Below are 20917 nucleotides of genomic sequence, written 5' to 3'. Positions count from 1 at the left end.
TTTTTTTTTTTTTTTTTTTTGCGGTACGCGGGTCTCTCACTGTTGCGGCCTCTCCCGTTGCGGAGCACAGGCTCCGGACGCGCAGGCTCAGCAGCCATGGCTCACGGGCCCAGCTGCTCCGCAGCATGTGGGATCCTCCCGGACCGGGGCACGAACCTGTGTCCCCTGCATCGGCAGGCGGACTCTCAACCACTGCGCCACCAGGGAAGCCGGATATAAGTTTTGGACAGTTTAGTTTGAGGTGGTTATTTGTTATATAAGCAGAGATGTGTATGATTTGGGGTTCAGGGGGCAGTCTGGGCTGAAAATCTACCTTGGATGGATCAGCAAATGCATGGCATTTAAAGCCTTGAGACGGATGAGCTCACCAACGTGTGGGTATAGATGGAAGAGTAGTCCAGTGAGTGAATCCTGGTTTCCTTCACTGTTAAGAGGTCAGGGAGATGAAACGGAATCAGCAAGGAAATGGAGATGAAGCAGAACGGCAGGCAGACAACCACACCAGTGAGGAACCCTGGGAGCCAAGTGGAGAGAGGGCTTGGGCTTGGAGAAAGGAATCAACTGTGTCAAAGTGAGATGACATGTGGAATTGACCAGTGGGTTCAGTGACAGGCATGTGGTCGATGTCCTTGATCAGAATATATTCAGTGGAGTCATGGGAGCAAACACATCAACCAAAAAGATTCAGGAGAGAATAGTAGGACAAGTGTTTGCAAGTACAGACAATTCTTAGGAAAACTTGGCTCAGAAATGAAGGAGAGAAATGGGGCTGTAGCCAAAGGGGGAAATGACATCGAGAGAGATTTTTTAAACTATAGTATATAAAAGAATAAGTGTGGGGCTTCCCTGGTGGCACAGTGGTTGAGAGTCCGCCTGCCGATGCCGGGGACACGGGTTCATGCCCCGGTCCGGGAGGGTCCCACATGCCGCGGAGCGGCTGGGCCCATGGGCCATGGCCGCTGGGCCTGCGCGTCCGGAGCCTGTGCTCCGCAAAGGGAGAGGCCACAGCGGTGAGGGGCCTGCGTACCGCAAAAAAACAAAAACAAAAACAAAAAACAAAAGAATAAGCGTGAATGCTGGTGGCAATGATCCGAGAGAGAAGAAACTGATGAAGCAGTAAAGATAGAGGAGTGATGACACAGTTTATCCTTCGGAACTGAGAGAAGATTGAGTGTGTGAGCTTCCATGCATGGAAGTGAGGGCGCTACAGTGATGGGAGCTTGCAGACGTTCTCCTCCAGTTGCATCAACTTTCTCAATGGAACAGGAAGCCAGGGCATCAACAGAGTGAGTACGTGGAGGCAAAGAAGAAAGTATAGCAGAGTCATCCAGGAGGGCTGAAGAATGAATGGACCGAGGATGTGTAGCTCATATTCTGGCCAGTAGTGACTCTTGTGAGCACTCTTACCTACTATCTTATTAGTCCCATTACCTTATAGCCTTATTAGTCTTATTATCTACTCTCTTTAATAAGCCTCATGATAGCCCTCTGAAGTAGGTCCTATTATTTGCCTCATTTATAGATGAGAATATTGAAGCACAGAGTAGTCAAGAAACTTATCCAAAGTCACACAGCAAGAAAGTGGTTGGACCAGGATTTGAACACAGGCATTCTGGCTCTTGGACCAAATACTTAATCACTAGGTTAGTCTGGCCCAGTTGAACATACGAAAGCCTGTCACAGAACTGAACTAAATGGAATAAGGGTTGAATTGATGTTTGTGGTGTAACCACTATGCGTCCAGCTCTGTACTAGATGCCTTCACAACCCTGTGCAGTCATGGTTATTATCAACCCATTTTACTGCTAAGGATACTGAGGCCCAGAGAGATTCAGTTGCTTGTTAAAAGCTGCAGAGCTAGGAAGTGGAAGAACTGAGTTGTGAACATATATCAGTCTGATTCCCAAACCCACACCCTGTACACAAGGTCAAAGAACCATTTTAACACTTAAGTGGGTCTACCCAGCTAAAGCTCACTTATTAGCTAAATACATCAGAACCCTCCTGACATCAGGCTGAGATCACTTGGAACCTTTGTCCTGAGTAGCTGGAGAACTTACTATGTGGGTCTTATAGCAGGAAGAAGGTGACTAAAAGAAGGTGACCTAAACGAAGGTGACTTTGGGGGAAAGCGCTTTGTCTTATTGACCGTTTTTGTAAGCCCACTCTGTTCAATGAGAAGGGAGCCTTAGAGGTAGATGGCCAGAGTCTTAGAATTTTCTTTTCTTGTAATCAAACCTCTAGCACTCACTCTACTTATACAAGCATTTCCAAAAACCATTTTCTCAAGAAAGAGATTATAATGTATCATTACACTGAACAACCACCCACTTCCTCAAATGCAAGGAAGCAGACAGTTAAAAAAAAAAAAAAAAAAAAAGCCAAGAGGCAGCCGTTGTTTATCACGACCTCGCCTCAGTGAGGCCTGAGATTCTTTTGAACAGGAGCTTTGCTTCCCATGACGCAGAGTGAAGTGTCAACTGGGATATTTCTGGTAATACTGAAAGCAGGAAAAGCAGGGTGCACACTTCATGAGGTACCAGCCCCCCGAGGGACAGTGGGCAGGTTTGGGTACCATCCCCGGTGACAGATGGATGGACCTTTCATCTGAGAAAGGAGAAGACATGCTGGCAGATCAACCTCAAACCGAAGATTGCTTGTGAAGCAATCGTAAAGGGGAAAACACACACACACAAGCTTGTGGGGCAAGAAGATCAAAAAGCCAAGAAGGGCGTGAACTGAGGCAGACTCCCTGCTTCAGCAGCAGCTCACCCAAACCAGAAGCAAAATGTCCCTGAAGCTGCCAAGAAACTGGGATTTCAACCTGCGAGGGGAGGCTGGGAAAATAGGTATGGTCAACGTCTTTTTGCTGCCTTTGTGGTTCTCATACTTGGGTTCGCACCATTTGCATGTCGGTCTGCAGGGAGCAGAGTCTACTTAGAAATGAATCTGTCGGCAGAGCTGGGTTTAGGGTCAAATTTGCATTCAAACTGATATGATGGCTCAGAGTTCCCAAGTGCTGGGGAGGGGTTCTTTTTTGTTTGGAGGTGGCGGGAATGGAGCTCCTTGGTGTGTGGGATCTGGGGTACTTGGGATGGACTAAGGCTACAGATCTCACAAAACATGGTGAGTTTTTCTCTGTTTATCATGGAAGGATAATTTCCCTCCTGTTTGGACACTCACCCGTATTTTGAGTGGATTTTGGTAGGAGTCTTTGGAAATGCTTGATCTGTGCAAGGAGTGCAAGGTGTTCTGTTTTGTGAGTCCACTGGGTCCCCAGACCTTCTCTGTGGACTCGGGGCTAAGGTGGTGTTACTTGTAGCAAAAAGTAAATAGTGTGGACAAGACAGGAATACAGAGACCTTTGAAGGTATAACGAAGACACGTTTAATTAAAGGGACAGAATAAACATTTTAGATTAATTACCTTAGGGGACTCTGGTATGTTTTCTGAGATATTCTGGCTTTTAATTCATACCTCTTCTCATTAATGATGTTGCTGATACATTGATTTTTAAAAAATTTTTTTATTGAGATATAGTTGATTTACACTGTTGTGTTGGTTTCAGGTGTACAGCAAAGTGATTCAATTGTACATGTATATAAACATATATATTCTTTTTTACATCATCTTCCATTATATGTTATGACAAGATATTGAGTATAGTTCCCTGTGTAATACAGTAGGTCCTTGTTGGTAATCTATTTTATATATAGTAGCGTGTATATTTTAATCTGAAACTCCTAATTTATTTCTTCCCTGCCTTTTCCCCTTTGGTAACCATAAGTTTGTATTCATGTCTGTGAGTCTATTTCTGTTTTGTAAATAAGTTCATTTGTATCATTTTTTTAAAGATACCACGTATAGGCAATATCATATGATATTTATCTTTTTCTCTGGCTTACTTTACTTAGTACGATAATCTCTAGGTCCATTCATGTGATACACTGATTTTAATCTGTTCTATAATTGTTATCATGAGTTTCTTTATATGGGTTCCGTCTACTATTAAATTGACCCCAGTAATTTAGAATAGAGCAGTTGGGCTGGAAATGATTCCCTGTGTTTTGCCCTTATGCTTGTATAGTGAGATAACTTCCCTGTTAATGGACATAGATAAGTATTAAGGTGTTTCTAATGGCTAGGAAAAGTTTTGCTTGGAACAGTTTTAAACCTGGGCCTCTAACAGTGGTTAATGAGCTACTAAAGCAAGGGGTCCACTGCAAAGTCACATATCTGAGTGGTAATGATATAGGTCTGAGAAAGAATTTGAAAGAAAATTGAGAGTAATCAGAGAAGCCATTTATCTTGGTAACCAGGGAGGATTAGTGGTCCCTAACCAAGCTGGGAATCATCGAAGGTCGGTTCAGAGAATGAGAGATTTTACGTAATCAGAGGTTTTCCTCCTAACTACTGTTGATATCAATGTACTTGGCCAATGCTCATTCTAGTGTATGTCATAAAAAATTTGTTTTTAGAAGTAAAACTTCTATGATTCTGTTCCTTTTGAAAATGTCTTTCTTCTCTTTACGTGGGGTCATTCTACCCTCTCACCATCCGTGTTTGAACAAGTCTTATTCTCCTTCTTTTAAAAATGGAAGCTTGAGACAATTAATGGTTAGATGATTAATTGATTAAATGGTTAAATGATTTTTTTCAGGGATAGACGACGTTACCACATTAGAGTGCAGGTCTGCATAATCTCAGACCTGGGATGAGGTTGGGTAGATTTCATGATTTCTACCAACATTTCTTAAAACATGGTCCCATAGTTAGCCTGTGTTAGAAGTCACCACAAGTGCTCACTAAAAATGCAGATTCCTGGGCATCACCCTGACTTGTAAAGTCAGAATCTTTGAAGGGAGATCCAAGCATCTGCAATTTAACAAGCTCCCAGCCCTCCATCTCACCTGATCAAGAAGTCCGGCTGTGGTCTAGGTTAGTAGACTTGGACAATTACCATTCATTTAGCATAGAGCATGGTTCTGGGTCCTAGTGGGCACACAACAAATATTTGTTGACTGAATGAATGATTGAGTACAAGCAGATATTATTTAGTATTTTTTAATGAAAAAAATCATAATTACATAATGAAATACAGGGGAGCCCTTGTCATTATCCATGCCATTTACAAGTTTGTCACCCCAAGAGATTGAACTGCAGCCAGAATACTTTTTGTGAGTGTCACGTTGATGAGAATTCAGATCACAGGCTGAGCCCTCTGAGGGAAGAGAGTCATTGACTCAGCCATGGGACCTCTGGTCCCTTCTCCAGCACCCTGTGTCCAGGTGTGACGGTAGGAACTGACTTAAGAATAACCAAAGAAGCTCACATCTATTAAAAATTGTGTGGAGCTGGGAGTCATGACCTGTGGTTTTTCCAGACTGGGCTAGTCAGGAGTAGGTCTGGGTTTCTCAGTCTGGACACTACAGATATTTTGGGCTGGTTAGTTCTCAGTGATGGAGGCTAATCTGTGCATTATAGGATGTTAGCAGCATCCTCAACCTCTATCCACTAGATGACAGTAGCACTCCCCTACCACTATCAGTTGTGACAACCAAAAATATCTCCAGAAGTTACTGGATGTCTGGGGAGAGATATCTCTCTGAGCTGAAAACCACTGGAATAGATCATCACCAAGAGGGTGTGGTTATCAGGTCACTTGGGACTGGAATCCAAGTATTACCTCATGATTCATTGTCAAGGTCAACTTTCAAGAGGCTCTTAGTAAGATATAACTTCAGGGAATGGGCAGTGCCCTAGGAGGACACCAGGTTCAGTACTCACTTAGGGAAATAGCAAGGCACTGACCCATGATGTGTCCCAGGAAGGGGCTCCAACGTCTTTTTGGTGAGCGACACTTCTAGTTCCCTCTGAATCTTGTGAGTGCTGAGCCAGGGCTGGAATGAAAGTGGAAGTCTCCGAGAGAGGGTGGAGGACTCTCTGTACTTCCATCTCAGGGAGTGGGGAGGGCCCCAGTGGCTGGGAGGCTGACCAGAGACCACACCATGGGTCTGGAAGCGGTGGGAGAATGTGACCCAAGCTACCCTGTGTCTGACCTATTAGTCCTAGGAGGGAACAGGGGTTGGAGGCAAGGGAAACGAAGAGCCAACAGACTTGACTTGAGGTGGAGCCAGGAGCACATACTTCTTCCTTCGATCCTTTGTCAACTTCAATTTTAGTCCAATGGTTAAAATCACGATAGCCTTCCATTTCTTTCATGTAGTGTTACTCACATCATTTACTCTTTCATTTATGTGTCTTTCTAACTGAACTGTAAGCCCTAGAGGGTGGGTTCTAGGATGCAGTGTCCTTTCTTGCACACTGTCCAAGGGTATGGCGCATCCAGAGGCTGGCATGTAGGTGCTCTATTGAGAGGGTATTGACCATCCAGGGAAAGCCCTTCCTGCCCGGCTGCTGGGGAGGGCTTAGTTGGAAGATCTCTGGGTGAATTTCAGGACCACCCACATTGTATCCAGTTGCAGGCACGTATTACATTGTTCTCTGCTCCCCTAAGCGAATGAGGGGAGAATGGGCCCTAGAGAGCATATGACTCTGAGATACATTAAAAAAGTGACTTTGGGGCTTCCCTGGTGGCGCAGTGGTTAAGAGTCCGCCTGCCGATGCAGGGGACACGGGTTCGTGCCCTGGTCCGGGAAGATCCCACATGCCGCGGAGCGGCTGGGCCCATGAGCCATGGCTGCTGAGCCTGCGCGTCCGGAGCCTGTGCTCCACAACGGGAGAGGCCACGACAGTGAGAGGCCCGCGTACCGCAAAAAAAAAAAAAAAAAAAGTGACTTTGGAGGGACAGTTGTTTTCAACTTTTTTTTACCCTCTGAAATTCAATGTTGAAAAAATATTATCCAGAAACAAAAATTCATTATTCTCATCTCCCAGGTAGTGAAGTGAAAAACAACAGTAGTGGAGGGCTTTTTTTCCACTTGATAAATCATTATTTGTCTGATATGGGATCTAGTTTTGCTCTTTAGAAAATCAGAGTAAAGGGAATAAAAATATTTGTTACTTAAGACCCTGTAACTAGACCAATTTCCAATGTAGGTTATTATTCTTGTTAAAAGCTGTCAGATTTGAAAGTACAGTTTTAGATAAACAGATGCATAGATAGATACAGAGATCCACAGAGACAGAGAGAATTGAATATATAAATAAGTCCTATGAATCAAAAAATAGTTTAAAAAATGAAGAAACAACATGAATAGGCATTTTACAGGATAGGAATAATACTGCCAATAAATATATGGAAATATGGTTGATCACAGTAATTAGGAAATGTAAATTAAAAGCACAATGACATACCTAACCTCACCCACCAAAATTACTAAAATGAAAAATTCTGACAATACCAAGTGTTGTCAAGGACACGGAGCAATAGGAACTCTCAGACACTAAGAATAAAACAATTTTGGAAAACAATTTAGCATTGATCAGTGAAACTGATGATGTACAAACTCTATGAAGTAGCCATTTCCCTCCGGAGACTGTCCCCTGGAGAAGCTATTGTGTATATGAACAAGAAGAGATATACGGAAGTTCCATAGTAGTATTTCCTGAAATAACAAAGGGCGGGAAACAACCCAAGTGCCCATCAATAACAGAAGAGAAAAATAAATTGTAGTATCTTTATAAAATGTAATGCTACCCAAGAGCAAAAACTAATTAATTGTGGTCATATATTTCAATGAGTCTGAAGAGCAAAAACTTAATTTTAGGCAGAAAAGGGAAGTCACAGAAGATCAGAATGGGGATTCAATTACAGGAAGCTTAAAAACTGTGTACGTATATGGCAAAACTATAAAGAAAAATGAGGAATTGATTAATATAAAGTTCTGGATGGTTGTTACTTCTGTAGGAAAAAGAAAGGGAAATGCATTTGGGAAGGTCCAAATGTACCTAACTAACGTTATTGGTAGTAACATGAGAAGTTATTTTATTAGTGTATATAAAATGAACAAAGAAACGAATGCGTAAATAAACACCAAACATCTGGAAGGAGATATACAATTAGTTAATACGGTTGACCCTTGAACAATGGGGTTGTTAGGGGCGCAGGACCCTCCCTCCCCATTCCGTGCAGGCAGAAATCTGAGTACTACTATCTCTGCCTCAGAAACAAAGCAATTGATAAATGACTCACTCAAGGGGGCAAGATGTTGAAATAGCAAAAGGATCTCCAATCGAACACAAACTTTTCGCTGAACTTAAAGATCTGTAAAATGAAAACACAGGAACTACATTTATCAAAAAAATTCACCTATAAGTGGACCTGCGCAGTTCAAACCTGTGCTGTTCAAGGGCCAACTGGAGTAGCTAATTATGGGTGAAGGATTTATGGGTGAGGTATAACCACACATGTACGTATTATTACTTTATAAGTATTTTCCAGAGTTTCTATAGTGAACAAGTATTCACTACATGATTAAGAATACTCAAAGCTAAAACAAATTCCAGTGCTTGGCCAGGCGTGTTGGCACAAGGTCTGGCAGCACATGTTCTTTGGCGGTCGGCAGCCAGGTGCCAAGCCCTCCTGCAGCTGCAGAGGTTGCAACCAGCCAGGACCTACACGTGGTCATCGGCAAGCTGCTCATTATAGGGGTGTTGGAAAGATCCCGGGACTGGTTAAGAAGACTAAGTTGGTGATGATGGTCCCATCACACACAAGACAGCATGAAAGAAAAAATGCCTCTCAAGAGGCAGCTGTGTGGTTGTTTCATTGGATAGAGGAGAAGGGAGTGTGTAAAGAGCTTATGTGAAGCCTCAGCGTTGGCACAGCAATTGAGACAAAAGGGCACCCGTGGAGACTCAGGGAAATACCACAGGGAGAGCCAGGGTGAGGTGCAGGCCAATGGGACAGATTCCAGCCTGGGGGTGGTATGTAAGTTTTGTGGAGTCCCCAGAGGGGAACTGAGATATGGGAGTTACAAAGAGAGAAAATAATTTACATTTCTTGTCTTATGCTTTACTCATCACCATTTTTCTCCTTGAAAGCTTTTTTTGTTCTTCCTTTGAATACGTTCTAAAAAATCAAAATCACTTTACACACACACACAAAATGACACCCATAGGTCTGGCAAGCAAATCTAAAGGCAGTCCTGCTCTCTGCTCCTCCAAGGCTTACAGGCTAGTGTGGCATAGACAGAGAAACAATTACAGGACATCAAGACCAGTCCTATGATAACAGCCGTGGGAGCCACAGGAGGGCTCCTAGGAATCGGCATGCTGGTCCCGCCACCTCTCTCCCCAACACTGCCATTCATTTTTATCTATATATCTATAGGTAAAAGATATCTATAGATATATCTTTAAGATATAGATGTGTATGTTCTTCAGTGAGTCCCAGACTTGCCATCCTTCTCAGACTGATTTTCCTGTACATGGTCCCTGTTCTTTTGGAGAAGAAAAAACTCTATAATTTTGTGTAGCTCCTCCTTGTGAAGGGATTAGACCTGCCCGCTTACTCTTGCCACAGGTGCTTCCCCAAGCAGACGCACGCACACTCTAGACCCCAGCCATGTCCTTTTCAGTTCCCTGCCCTTTCTCATCTGCCTGGAGCCCTCTCTACTCAGGGCTCCCTTACTACCACCCGATTCCTGCCCGTGCTTTAGCCCACACTTTGTCTCCTTTGAGGGACTGGCGTGCTTCCTCGTTTCTGTTAAGACAGCTGTGAAACTCATTGTATTTCTCTTTTTGTCTTGGCTGCCGGGAAGCTCAGAGCTAAATTAGGCTCTATCACATTTCAGTCACAGTGTAGACATCTTGTCCCCTGGGAGACCTTGAGTCTACCTATCACTGGAAGGAGAGTGTAACAATCTTTTCCCAGGCCATTTAAACAGAGAGACTCACAGATCTAGAAACCGTGGACTTCCTTTGCGGTGAGCTCAGTGAAGGCTCCTGAACTTGAGAGATTTGAGTCAAACCTACCAACTGATCGATTGGCTTTTATCTTTTTAATTAATTAATTAATTTTAAACATCTTTATTGGAGTATAATTGCTTTACAATGGTGTGCTAGTTTCTGCTTTATAACAAAGTGAATCAGCTATACATATATATATGCTCCCATATCTCTTCCCTCTTGCATCTCCCTCCCTCCCACCCTGCCTATCCCACCCCTCTAGGTGGTCACAAAGCACCGAGCTGATCTCCCTGTGCTATGCAGCTGCTTCCCACTAGCTATCTATTTTACATTTGGTAGTGTATATATGTCCATGCCACTGTCTCACTTTGTCCCAGCTTACCCTTCCCCCTCCCTGTGTCTTCAAGTCCATTCTCTAGTAGGTCTGCGTCTTTATTCCCGTCCGCTTGGCTTTTAAACAAAGAAATTTCTCCTTAATCAGTAATGTGCAACCCCAGCACTCTAGGCCCTCTCTGGAGAGAATTAACTCGAATTGCCTGTAAAAAGTAGCACCGACAGAAGCTTGTCTAAGGGATGAATTGCCCATTGGCTTTTCTTGATAAGAGTGTAGGAGTGCAGGAAGGTGTGTGTGGTACAGAAGAGAGTGCGTGAGCTTGGGACCCCTTCGCTGATTTGCAGTAAATCCCAGTAAAACATTCACTTAATTATTAAACAGAATTAATAATATGTATGTTGAGAGGAAGAAAACATTTCATGCACATAACACGTTAGGTGTTTAGCAAACACCTGTTTCCTTTCTTTATAGATAATCTGATATCTAACCTCAGATCAAACTAGAAGCTGTGCTTGGGCTACATTACCTTGGCATCCTTACAGATGGTCTCACTAAGCTGCACTTTACTGTCACCCCATCAGTTTTAGTCATCACCGCACGTAACAATTTCATGCAATCTGCTCCTCATTTTGTAAAAATGAGAACAAGAAATGAACAATGCAGGCGACTCCTATGTGTAACCCTAGGTGAGAAAATTCACTGAGACTTCAGTGCTCATACTTTGTCTCCTTTGAGGGACTGGCATGCTTCCTCCTTTCTGTTAAGACAATTGTGAAACCTATTGTTTTTCTTTTTTTGCCTTGTCTGCCAGGAAACTCAGAGCTAAATTGAAGCTCAATCACAACTTTTACCCATTCAATTAGCAGACTTATATTTTCCTTTGTCTTTGGTATAAATTTATGTGCTCATTGCAAATGAGTTTTCTATTTGAAGATGAAAAACCCATGAAGTCTTTTAAGGAGAGAGTGTAAGTATATGCAATCTATCAGTAAACAGCTCCTCAGGTAGCCTGTGAATAAATTTCATACTTATTAGTGGCTACTGGGCATTATAATTTTTCTAAAAACAGTGTTCAAAGAACATGGGTGCTCAGAATCAATTCTTTTAGTTCATAAATGAAAACACAATTCTATGACCACTCGTATTTTATTTATTTATTTATTTATGCGGTACGCGGGTCTCTCACTGTTGTGGCCTCTTCCGTTGCGGAGCACAGGCTCCGGACGCACAGGCTCAGCGGCCGTGGCTCACGGGCCCAGCCGCTCCGCGGCATGTGGGATCTTCCCGGACCGGGGCACGAACCCGCGTCCCCTGCATCGGCAGGCGGACGCTCAACCACTGCGCCACCTGGGAAGCCCCACTCATTTTTTTGCTAGTTATATGTAATGATGGTGGCTTCAGTACACCGAGGCCGATCATTTTCATTTCATTCATTCATTCATGTAACATGTATTTGCTCACCTCTACATGACAGGTCCTTTTCAAGGAACATTCTCAATATTGTGCCCTGTGACAGCTGCTTCACTTCATCCTTATGCTACTCACCCACCTCCAAAATGTGTACACACAGATGTTCCAGATGGGGCTGGTGACACTCTACTGCTGGAACCCTGGCCTATGGCTTCTGAACCATCTGTAGGCTTCCTTGTTGGTCTGAGAGTTTCAAAGTGAAAGAGGAAGTGGTACAGTATGAAGTTTCTGATGCTGATATAAAATATTTTTCAATATTTAAAAATGATTTTTATAAAGTTTACCAAAAAACTTTCTAACAAAGTCTGAACTAGCTACAGTGACACAAGCCAACTGTGCACAATATCGTAGTTAGAAAGTTACCTTAAAGTAAATTCCACCGTCACTCGTTGCGAGTCATGTGACCTTAGTTCTCACTTTCTTTATCTGTAAAATGGGCATAATCACAGTGCTAACCCATATGGCTATTGTGACGATTAAAGGAGACGATCCTGGTAAAACCCTTAGCATAATAGCAGACATCGGCATGTGCTTCGTATATCACTTGTCATCATCACTGCCGCCAAGCGCATGACTGCAATGTGGGTACGCTATCAACTCCTTCTAGCCAAGTCTTTGGTGAAAGCCCCAGCCAGCAGTGCTACTTTAGTTTGTCTTGGTCCCGTTTAGTTCTTCTCTTTTTTCTTTAGACAAATGGCCTTTTCAGCATCTGCTGATCCCCTTTGCTGCCCAGTGTCAGCCCCCGGCTCACCACAGCACTGCTGCTCTGGGGTTGCCTGGCGTGTCTTGTTTCTGACTCCTTGACCTCCAGTCTTTGACTCTGCAGCCCTTCCTTAAGGCATACAAATTTCATCCACTATGTTTACACAGCTACATCACTTTTCATCGTTTGTCCTTTTCCTTTCCTCTTGCTTTTCTTTTTTTTGTTTTGTTTTGTTTGTTTTTTGCCATTTCTTTCCTAAGTTGGTAAAGTACCTGAGTTGTGACTTTCCTATAAGGATGAGGAAGGGCTTGTGGTAAGTGTCCTGCAGGATGTTTGCTGTAGAGAGGTCCCTGTCTCCGTGCTGCTGTGATAAGGATCGTTCCTCATACTCCTCTTACTCTGGGTAGGAAAAGAGTGACTCTGGGCTGTGCACCACCTGGGTGACCCTCCTCCATTGCTGAGGAGCCGCTTCCGCCAGAGCTGCAGACGTCTCCCACTGTCACAAGTATCTCTGGCCATCAAAGTGAGGTTGCGTGCTGTTTGTTTGGGCCTCACTGGGGTCAATGGTTAATGTCTGTGATGTCTTACGTGTGAGTTACAGCAGCAGCAGTTTAGTTTTTCCACTTCTGTAAGAATCCCGCATGTGGCCAACTACTCATTTCCAGGTCGTTATTTTTAGATACAATTGTGAAGAAACAGCAGGACCTTCAAAATGAGACCTCTGTCTTCCTTGGCCTCAGGTCTCCTGTTGCAACCCAAGGGTCCTTGCGAGTGCACTCTCCCCCCTCCTTGCTCTTTTGCAATTTCCTCTGGGCACTTGGTCGTTTAGAACCCAGAAACCCATTTTGCTGGTGGGTGAGGAATCGCACCGGGCTCACAACCCAGAGCTATGATGATCACAGGTACAGAGTAAGTTGGCATCCCCTGTTCATTCTCAGCCAGGGCCCTTTGTGCTCTGTCCCGAGCCCAGCTTGGCACCAGCCTTCTCCATCTGAGCTGTTCTGAGTTCCCCTGCTCAGCTAGGGTGACCAGCTGTCCCGATTTGCCTGGGACTCAGGGGGTTCCTGAGATATGAGATACTCAGTATGAAAACCAGAAAAGTCACCCTGGTCCCACGCTCTGTGTCTGAGAAAACAAGGCATTTTGAGAAAAGAATGCCATCATTGTGAAAGTGCTCTGTATTATCTATTGAACCGAATTTCTGGTGAGGTCGCACAGTTTAGGGTAAAAAACTTATGGGGAATCTTTAAACCTTGAATTGTTGTTCTTTCTTCAGTACTCATGGTTAAAAATCCTTCCAGATTCTTCCTTCAGCCTGCCTGAATCTGCCATGCTAGCTTCCTCTCTCTGTTTTTTTTTTTTTTTTTTTCGGTACGCGAGCCTCTCACTGTTGTGGCCTCTCCCGTTGCGGAGCACAGGCTCCGGACGCGCAGGCTCAGCGGCCATGGCTCACGGGCCCAGCTGCTCCGCGGCATGTGGGATCTTCCCGGACAGGGGCACAAACCCGTGTTCCCTGCATCGGCAGGCAGACTCTCAACCACTGCGCCAGTGAAGCCCCCTCTCTCTGTTTTTATGAAATTTTAAGTTTCTTGTTCATACTTTCTCAGGAAGGACTGGGAGCCACAGCTGTCAGTCATATAGCAGGGAACTTCTTTCCAGAATCACACAAAAATCCCTGCCTTGTGGAGTCTCTATCTGGCCCCTAGGTTTGCTCTTCTATTTTCTGGATTCATTTCAACTTTACCTGTCCCTCCCCATCCCCATGGCCACCACCCTTCTCCTCTTGGAAGCCTTCCTGAATTGGCCAAGTAGGAGTAAACCCTCCTTCTTCTGTGACATTGTACCACTTTGCTCATTTGCTCATTGCCCTTCTGTTCTGATTGACACATATTTATCAGACACCTACAATATGCTGGGCACAGTACTAGGCTCAGGTTGTAAGAAGATAAAAAAAATTAAGATCTTGACTTCAAATAGCTCAATCCCATTGGAGAGACCCTCAAGCTTAGGGTTAAGCAGGGCTCTCTGTAAAGAGAATCAGAAAGTCATAAATGACGTAACTGAGACTGTGACATTTAAAATGCTGACGTAGGGTTTGTTCCGTAACTAAAGTTTCCTTGCCCACTTGAGCCATAACCCCTAAATATCTATAAGGGGCAAGTTTTCACTCGTTAATTAAAACACACCCACACCCACACACACCCCCAAAAGCTTCCAACCCCAGATGGCTAGCTATTCTGACTAAGTGCCAGTAGAGGGCGCCCACAGACAACATAACTACATTTCTACCCGTAAACGTGGTCCATTTCCCTTATTTCTCTCCAGAAAGCCCTGGATTTAACCAGTCCCTGGTCATCACAAAGTTATCCCCATATCTCATCCTCTGTGGCCTGAAATGCCCAGCTTTAACGGAAGCGACGGATGATTTAATCACCTTTTGTGTCTTTACAGATACAAAGTAGGGTTCCAGATAAAAAATGTTTCTTGAAAGAAACAGCTCATGGTCCTAAGTAAACCATGTCCTCCCTCATAACTGTACCATCTCTGAAGTCTCACTTGCAGGCACCCACTCCAGCGATTCTCGGCCCTCAGTGAGCTCCCATCCCATTGGTTCTGCCACTTTTTCACCATCAATCCTCCTTTATGTCCTCTTGACCATAGACTGCTAATTCTGGCATCACAGAGCTGTGGAACAAACACCCTTAACTCCTCTGCCCCAACCCTGTTTAAACCCAACAAGCCACTTTCTTGGCACCTGTACATGGGCTCCTGAACATTGCTGGGGAAAGTGAGACCGCTGAGCTGCCTGGATTTACTTAAAATTTGTGAACCATCACGTGAGGTGTATGTTCAACAGACCCAGACAAGCCTGCTACGCCTAGCTAGTAAGTTTCCTTTCCTTTTCCCCAAAACATTTTTTCTCTCCTCAAGGCCTTAACACCTACTCCCACTGTCACCCTCACTTTTATTTCTTAGAGAAAAGTATGTGCACCTGAATGAGAACCAACTCATTTTGCTGCCTACAAGTGCTTCCGTCTACCCATGTCATCACCTCCAGAACTGCCCTTAGATTTGGGCACGGGGCCACCGTCTGGAGGCCTGGATCTTACAGGGTCCTGCTCTGGTCGGGCTCTAGCTGCCGAGGTGTCTGCCCACCCGTAGCCTGGGCCCTGCTAGCTGTCTAGACCACTCGGGAAGGTGAAATTCCCCGCAAGGATAGCCAGAGCTGTTTCCAGGGCCGGCCCGCCTGTCTTCCTGGGTCCTCCTAGTGGTTGTTCTGCAGAAGGTTGATGGCAGGGAGGCCCGGAACAGAGCTTGGATGTCTGGGCTGGCGTGTCGACGTGCATGTGTGTGCGGCCTCTCACTCTGCGAGATGGAGCGAGCAGGCAGTGGGAAGAGAAGAGGTGTGGGCGGTAGGATGAGGGCCTCCATCTGTATATCCTTGCCATACGTTCTCCAGTGCTGGTGGTCACTTGTCTCTTGTCATTCTATAGTCAGCCAAATTAAGGACTGGTGCAGGCCACACTGCCAAGAAGGTCATCGTCAAAGTCACTGACTGTCGGGAACTTGGCCAAGGGTGCATCTATCGCTGTCCTTGTCTCACTCCAGTGCCCTGCGGTGTTTGACACAGTTGGCCATTTCCTCCCAGAAGTAATCTCTGGGCTGGCTTGATACCGTACTCTGGGCCTTCCTTACCCCATTAATCACTCTTTTTGAGCTTTCTTTGATGGAGTCTCTGTCTCCACCAGATTCTTAACTTTGAAGTGTCTGAGGCAGAAGTGGCTTCATCATCTGCAGGGCCTGGTGAGGAGTGAAAACGTGAAGCTTCTAGTTCCAAATTATGAAGAATTGCAAGATGGCGGCCGCAGAGGATTGAACCAGGTGCGAGGGACCTGGGGTTCAGCACAACCGCACAGGTTGCGTGTCTATGAGGCCAGCTCCGGCCCCAGGGCTCAGTTCCCTCGTCCTCTTCTCTCATCCGTCCTCACTTGCTGGGTAGTCTCATCCCTTCCCATGGCTTTAAATCCCGTCTATCCTTTTGTACGTTCGCCCTGGTCCGTCTGCTGGGCTCCAGACTGCTCACCATCTCCACCTGGATCCCTCTCGGGCTTCTCTCTCCCAGTACGTCCGACACAGAGTCCAGAATTGTCTCTCTTTGCATTCCTCCCCACCCAGTTTAGCTGATGTCAATAAAAGACTCTACCTTTCACCCGGTTGCTCAAGCTTCCACCTGCGGTCATCTTCCGTTCATGTTTTTCTCTACCACCCTGCATCTAATCCACCAGAAAAAGACATTTGGATTCGTTAGCGATTTGTGTTTCTCATCTGATTATTTTCAATTATCTCTGATACTGTAAACACCATCATTTCTTGCTGAGTCTTCTGCAATTTTCTGCTAACTAGTCTTCCTGCCTCCACTCTTGCCCTGTAGAACAGGGGTCCCCAGCCCCCGGGGCTGCGGACTGGTACCGGTCTGCAGCCTGTTAGGACCGAGGTCGCACAGCAGGAGGCGAGCCGTGGGCCAGCGAGCGAAGTTTCGTCTGCCGCTCCCCATCGCTCACATTACCGCCTGAACCATTCTTCCCCCCATGGAAGAACTGTCTTCCACAAAACTGGTCCCTGGTGCCCAAAAGGTTGGGGACCACTGCTGTACAATATACGCTCTGCACCATGGGCAGACTCGATAGCGTTTAAAAGCAGAAATCAACTTGTGGAACGTCTTCTTGAAAACCATCAGTATGAGATTCAAACTAATTATCCCTGCCTGTGGGGTCTGACCCCCAACCCCTTCCCCCAACCCACCTGCCTCTCCTCTGCTCCTCTCACACTGCCCTTCAGCCACGCCCACCTCCTAGTTCCTTAAACACTTGGAGCTCAAGGCCACTTCGGGCCTGTCTGCCACTCTCTCTCTGATATACCCTTACCCAGATCTTACCGTGGTCTTTCCTCCACTCCATTCAGCTTCGGCTCAAATATTTTCTCTTTAAAGAGGTCTTTCCTGACCCTAATACCTAGTATAGCATCCCCCTACTGCGGTCTCTCTTTATCCCATCACCTTATTCTATTTTCTTCACAGCACTTTTGTACCGGAAATGATATTCATTTGTTTTCATGTCTATGGTCTCCACCCCCACTAGACTATAAGCTCCTTGAAGGCCGGGCTTTGTCTGTTTCCCACACTTTTAGGCCATTGCTGCCAAGAACAGTGCCTGTCATACAAAGAGGTGATCTCGGAGATTTTCGTGGGATAGCTGGGGACTGCCCTGTGGCCTGCTAACTTTGCCTCACCCCAGTGAAATCTGTATGTTACAACAAGACCAACACACGTTTTTCTGCTGCCCTTACTGGTGTGGAGCAATGGTTTGATCCAGACAGACAATTCTGCCTTTCTTTTGGAGAAGGAAGTAGAGCTTTTGGTTTCTGAAGCTAATTTGGAAGCACATGCAGGTGACTAGCATCCAGCTGTTCTCAAGAGAGGTTGGGACCTAAGTCACGGGGCTTAGGCTGCTGCATAGGGTGCCAAGGGATACTTCTCGCTCCTATAATCAAAGTCTTTTTTGAAAACTTGAAGGTACAATGTTACATAAGTTACAGGTGTACAAGAGCGCGATTCACAATTTTTAAAGGTTACACTCCATTTATAGTTATTATAAAATATTAGCTCTATTCCCCGTGTTGTACACTATGTCCTTGTAGCTTATCTTATGCATAGTAGTTTGTACCTCTTCATCCCCAAAGTCTTCTTGATGATGGGGATTGAAGTGAGGCCAATGAATTAATCCCTCCACTTCAGACTCAGGGACTGGGGAGACATGTTCAGCAGCCCCAATCCCTCTACCTCCCCTCTTTTTTTTTTTTTTTCAGTAGGCGGGCCTCTCACTGTTGTGGCCTCTCCCATTGCGGAGCACAGGCTCCGGACGCGCAGGCTCAGCGGCCATGGCTCACGGGCCCAGCCGCTCCGCGGCATGTGGGATCTTCCCGGACCGGGGCACAAACCCGTGTCCCCTGCATCGGCAGGCGGACTCCCAACCACTGCGCCACCAGGGAAGCCCTGCCTCCCCTTCTTTAACTGGATATTGGTTAGTGCTAGGGTTAGGGTTAGGGTATCCAGGGAGCTCCTAAGAGGCGCAAAGCAGCTCTTCTCAGGAAATGGAAATATTAAAGTTGTACATCAGTGTTGTCGTGTGGTCAGTTAGTCTGGGTGGGCAGCTAAGATGAAGAGTGAAGGGGAGCAATGGAGAGGAGAAAGGAGGAAAGACAGAGGGTGGGAGAGGAACCCAGCAAAGGCAGAGGGAGGGAAAGAGGGTGCAGCAGGTGAGGTGAGTGGAAGACAGGTCTTGCCGTAGGGGAGGATGCTCTTCAAAGCCCTGCAGGTTGGCTTTCACCGACCAGCAGTCAAACTGAACTCATCAGCTGCGGATTCAGAAAGTTATCATGCTTTCAATTAGGGATGACAAAACCGGCTATGATTGTAACCCTGGACTCTTTCGCTGAAACGTCCTTCTACCTTTCCTTTCTTTGGAGAGACTGAAAACCTGAAACCAAGGTTTCTCAGACTCCCTCGTAGCCAGGATTCTAGAAATAGATGACGTTCTGCTGGGTCAATTCACTGGTATGCGATCTGGACCGTAGAAGTGAAGGGCAGGCATCTCCCCGTGTCTCCTTGGTTATTGCTGGCAAACAAGATGGGAACCCGTGAGGCTCCTGGACATCGCAGCTCCAGCGCCGGCTCTGTGGGGTCTCGGGCATGGGGGGCAGTGGCGGCAGCCTCTGCGGAGGGACCTTACTTGTGGAATTTCCCCAGAGGTGATCTGTCTCTGAGGGAATCAGGTCTGTTTTGCCCTGGTGCCTGAAGTCTGCCCTTTGAGCTCCTCCAAATATTCGATAAACGCTTAAATCCTTAATAGGCAATTCCTACTTCCCAAACTGAACTTGGATGGATAAGTTTTCATATGTCACCATTGCAGTTTGCACACAACCCTTATCATCTTCTACTCCCAGAATGGCACATTCCACAGACTCCTCCACCAAATGGATCTCCACAGTCCCCAGTGCCATTGACTCCCCAGCAGCCAATAGCAAACCAGAGCCCTCAGGGCAATCCTGCCATTCAAATATTTACAAGAAATTCACCGGCAAACAGGAAAATCTACAATAACAAACAGGAAATCTACCTCCTACAATAACCCCAGCTAGCACTTCTGTGAGTCCTTCAAAGAGACAGAGTCATCACCCAGTGGCCTTCCATTTCTAGGTGCCTCTCTCCACACACCCCCTGTATCGTCCACTCCTAAAGTGGCCAAGATCCTCTCAGTGCTGGTGCTTGGGTGTGCGACCTGGGCAACCGCGCAGGGTCCCCGCGCTTGGTTAGAGGCTCTTGAAATTCTTAATTATTTTTGAACAAGGAGCCCCGCATTTTTATTTTGTACTGGGGGCCACAAATTATAGAGTCAACCTTGATGTTTTTCTACCTTGTGTCCCAAGAATGGGGTGATTGTTGAGCCGGACCTTGACCTCTTGACCAGGACGCCTTCCTTCCCCAAGTAGAGCACATCAGTCCTACTAATTCTCTTACCTGTATCTCAGATCCACCCTCTTGTCTTATCTCCAGATTACTGCGAGCTTCCTAACCATTATCCAGCCTCCAGTTTTCACGGTCCTTAACTTATTCTCCACGAGCTCCCCAGTGCCTGCATGTGTTGATAGTTTCATCTATCAGAGCCATCATTCCAGGGCTCAAGAGAATCACATGAAGAAGGCATCAGGTTCTTGAGCTGAACCTTCCCTACCCCTCCTCTAAATCATTGGTTCTCAAACTTGGCTGCTAAATTCCAACTAGCAGAGACACTGATGTAAGTGGCAAGGGTGCCACCTTGGTATCTGGCGAAGTTTGGGTTCTGCTGCTGTGGGCGTGGCCAACATACAGGGCCAGCTGACACTATTTCACCAGCTCTAAGCATGAATTGCTTGTGGGATAGCCTAGAAGGACTTATTTTGGGAATAACACTGTAGACTCCAAAATTTAAAGACAAATTCTCTTTCCATGTTTTTCATCTCTTCACAGTGTCTCATTCCAGCCCCAAAGGGATTGAGAAATGTTCATCCCCATTCAGAGCCCAGAGACAGGGTAGTGCTTGTAGTACTCACTCGGTGAGGTGGGGATGTCAGCCTAATCCCAACCGGTCTCCTCACTCCCAACTCAAGCCTCACTGTCAGCCTGCCAGCGACTCTGGCCAGAAAGCACAGGGGGATGAGAAAAAACTCAGGTGTGTAAAACAGGAACCCAGTATTAAGGGTGAAAAGAGAAGGTGGGGATACACAGCATAGATAAATATGTCTAAGGGGCCATACAGACATTTGGCACGTTCTAGAGGACAGTAAAGGGCTTAGTATCCTCCAATTGGCATAGATTTTCTCTTCCTTCTCTCTTGCCTACCCCTGAGCTTTTCCCTTTCTGTTCCAAATGGCTTCAGAGTGGCTTGTGACATACATGTATTACCCAACAGACGTGTTTGTCAGGCCTGTATCCCGTGTTC

At 45.8% G+C, this 20917-nt stretch overlaps 1 protein-coding gene across 3 annotated transcripts in view; it reads left to right on the top strand.

The window, feature by feature from the left end:
• The first annotated feature begins 2460 nt into the window (after positions 1 to 2460).
• The window catches only part of ARHGAP25 (Rho GTPase activating protein 25), an 87484-nt gene continuing 69027 nt past the window's right edge, over positions 2461 to 20917 (top strand). For 2 of the 3 annotated variants that reach the window (XM_067704848.1, XM_067704846.1), the window contains exon 1: positions 3031 to 3126. In XM_067704848.1, coding sequence (XP_067560949.1) covers positions 3057 to 3126 — 70 coding nt within the window. In that variant the 5' untranslated portion in view covers positions 3031 to 3056. Of the gene's footprint in view, positions 2850 to 3030; positions 3127 to 20917 lie in introns of those variants that run through there. The other variant, XM_067704847.1, reaches the window with a different exon arrangement.

This window comes from Pseudorca crassidens, chromosome 14 (assembly GCF_039906515.1).
Source record: "Pseudorca crassidens isolate mPseCra1 chromosome 14, mPseCra1.hap1, whole genome shotgun sequence".
Classification (NCBI taxonomy): Eukaryota; Metazoa; Chordata; class Mammalia; order Artiodactyla; family Delphinidae; genus Pseudorca; species Pseudorca crassidens.
This window is presented reverse-complemented; position numbering and strand designations above follow the sequence as displayed.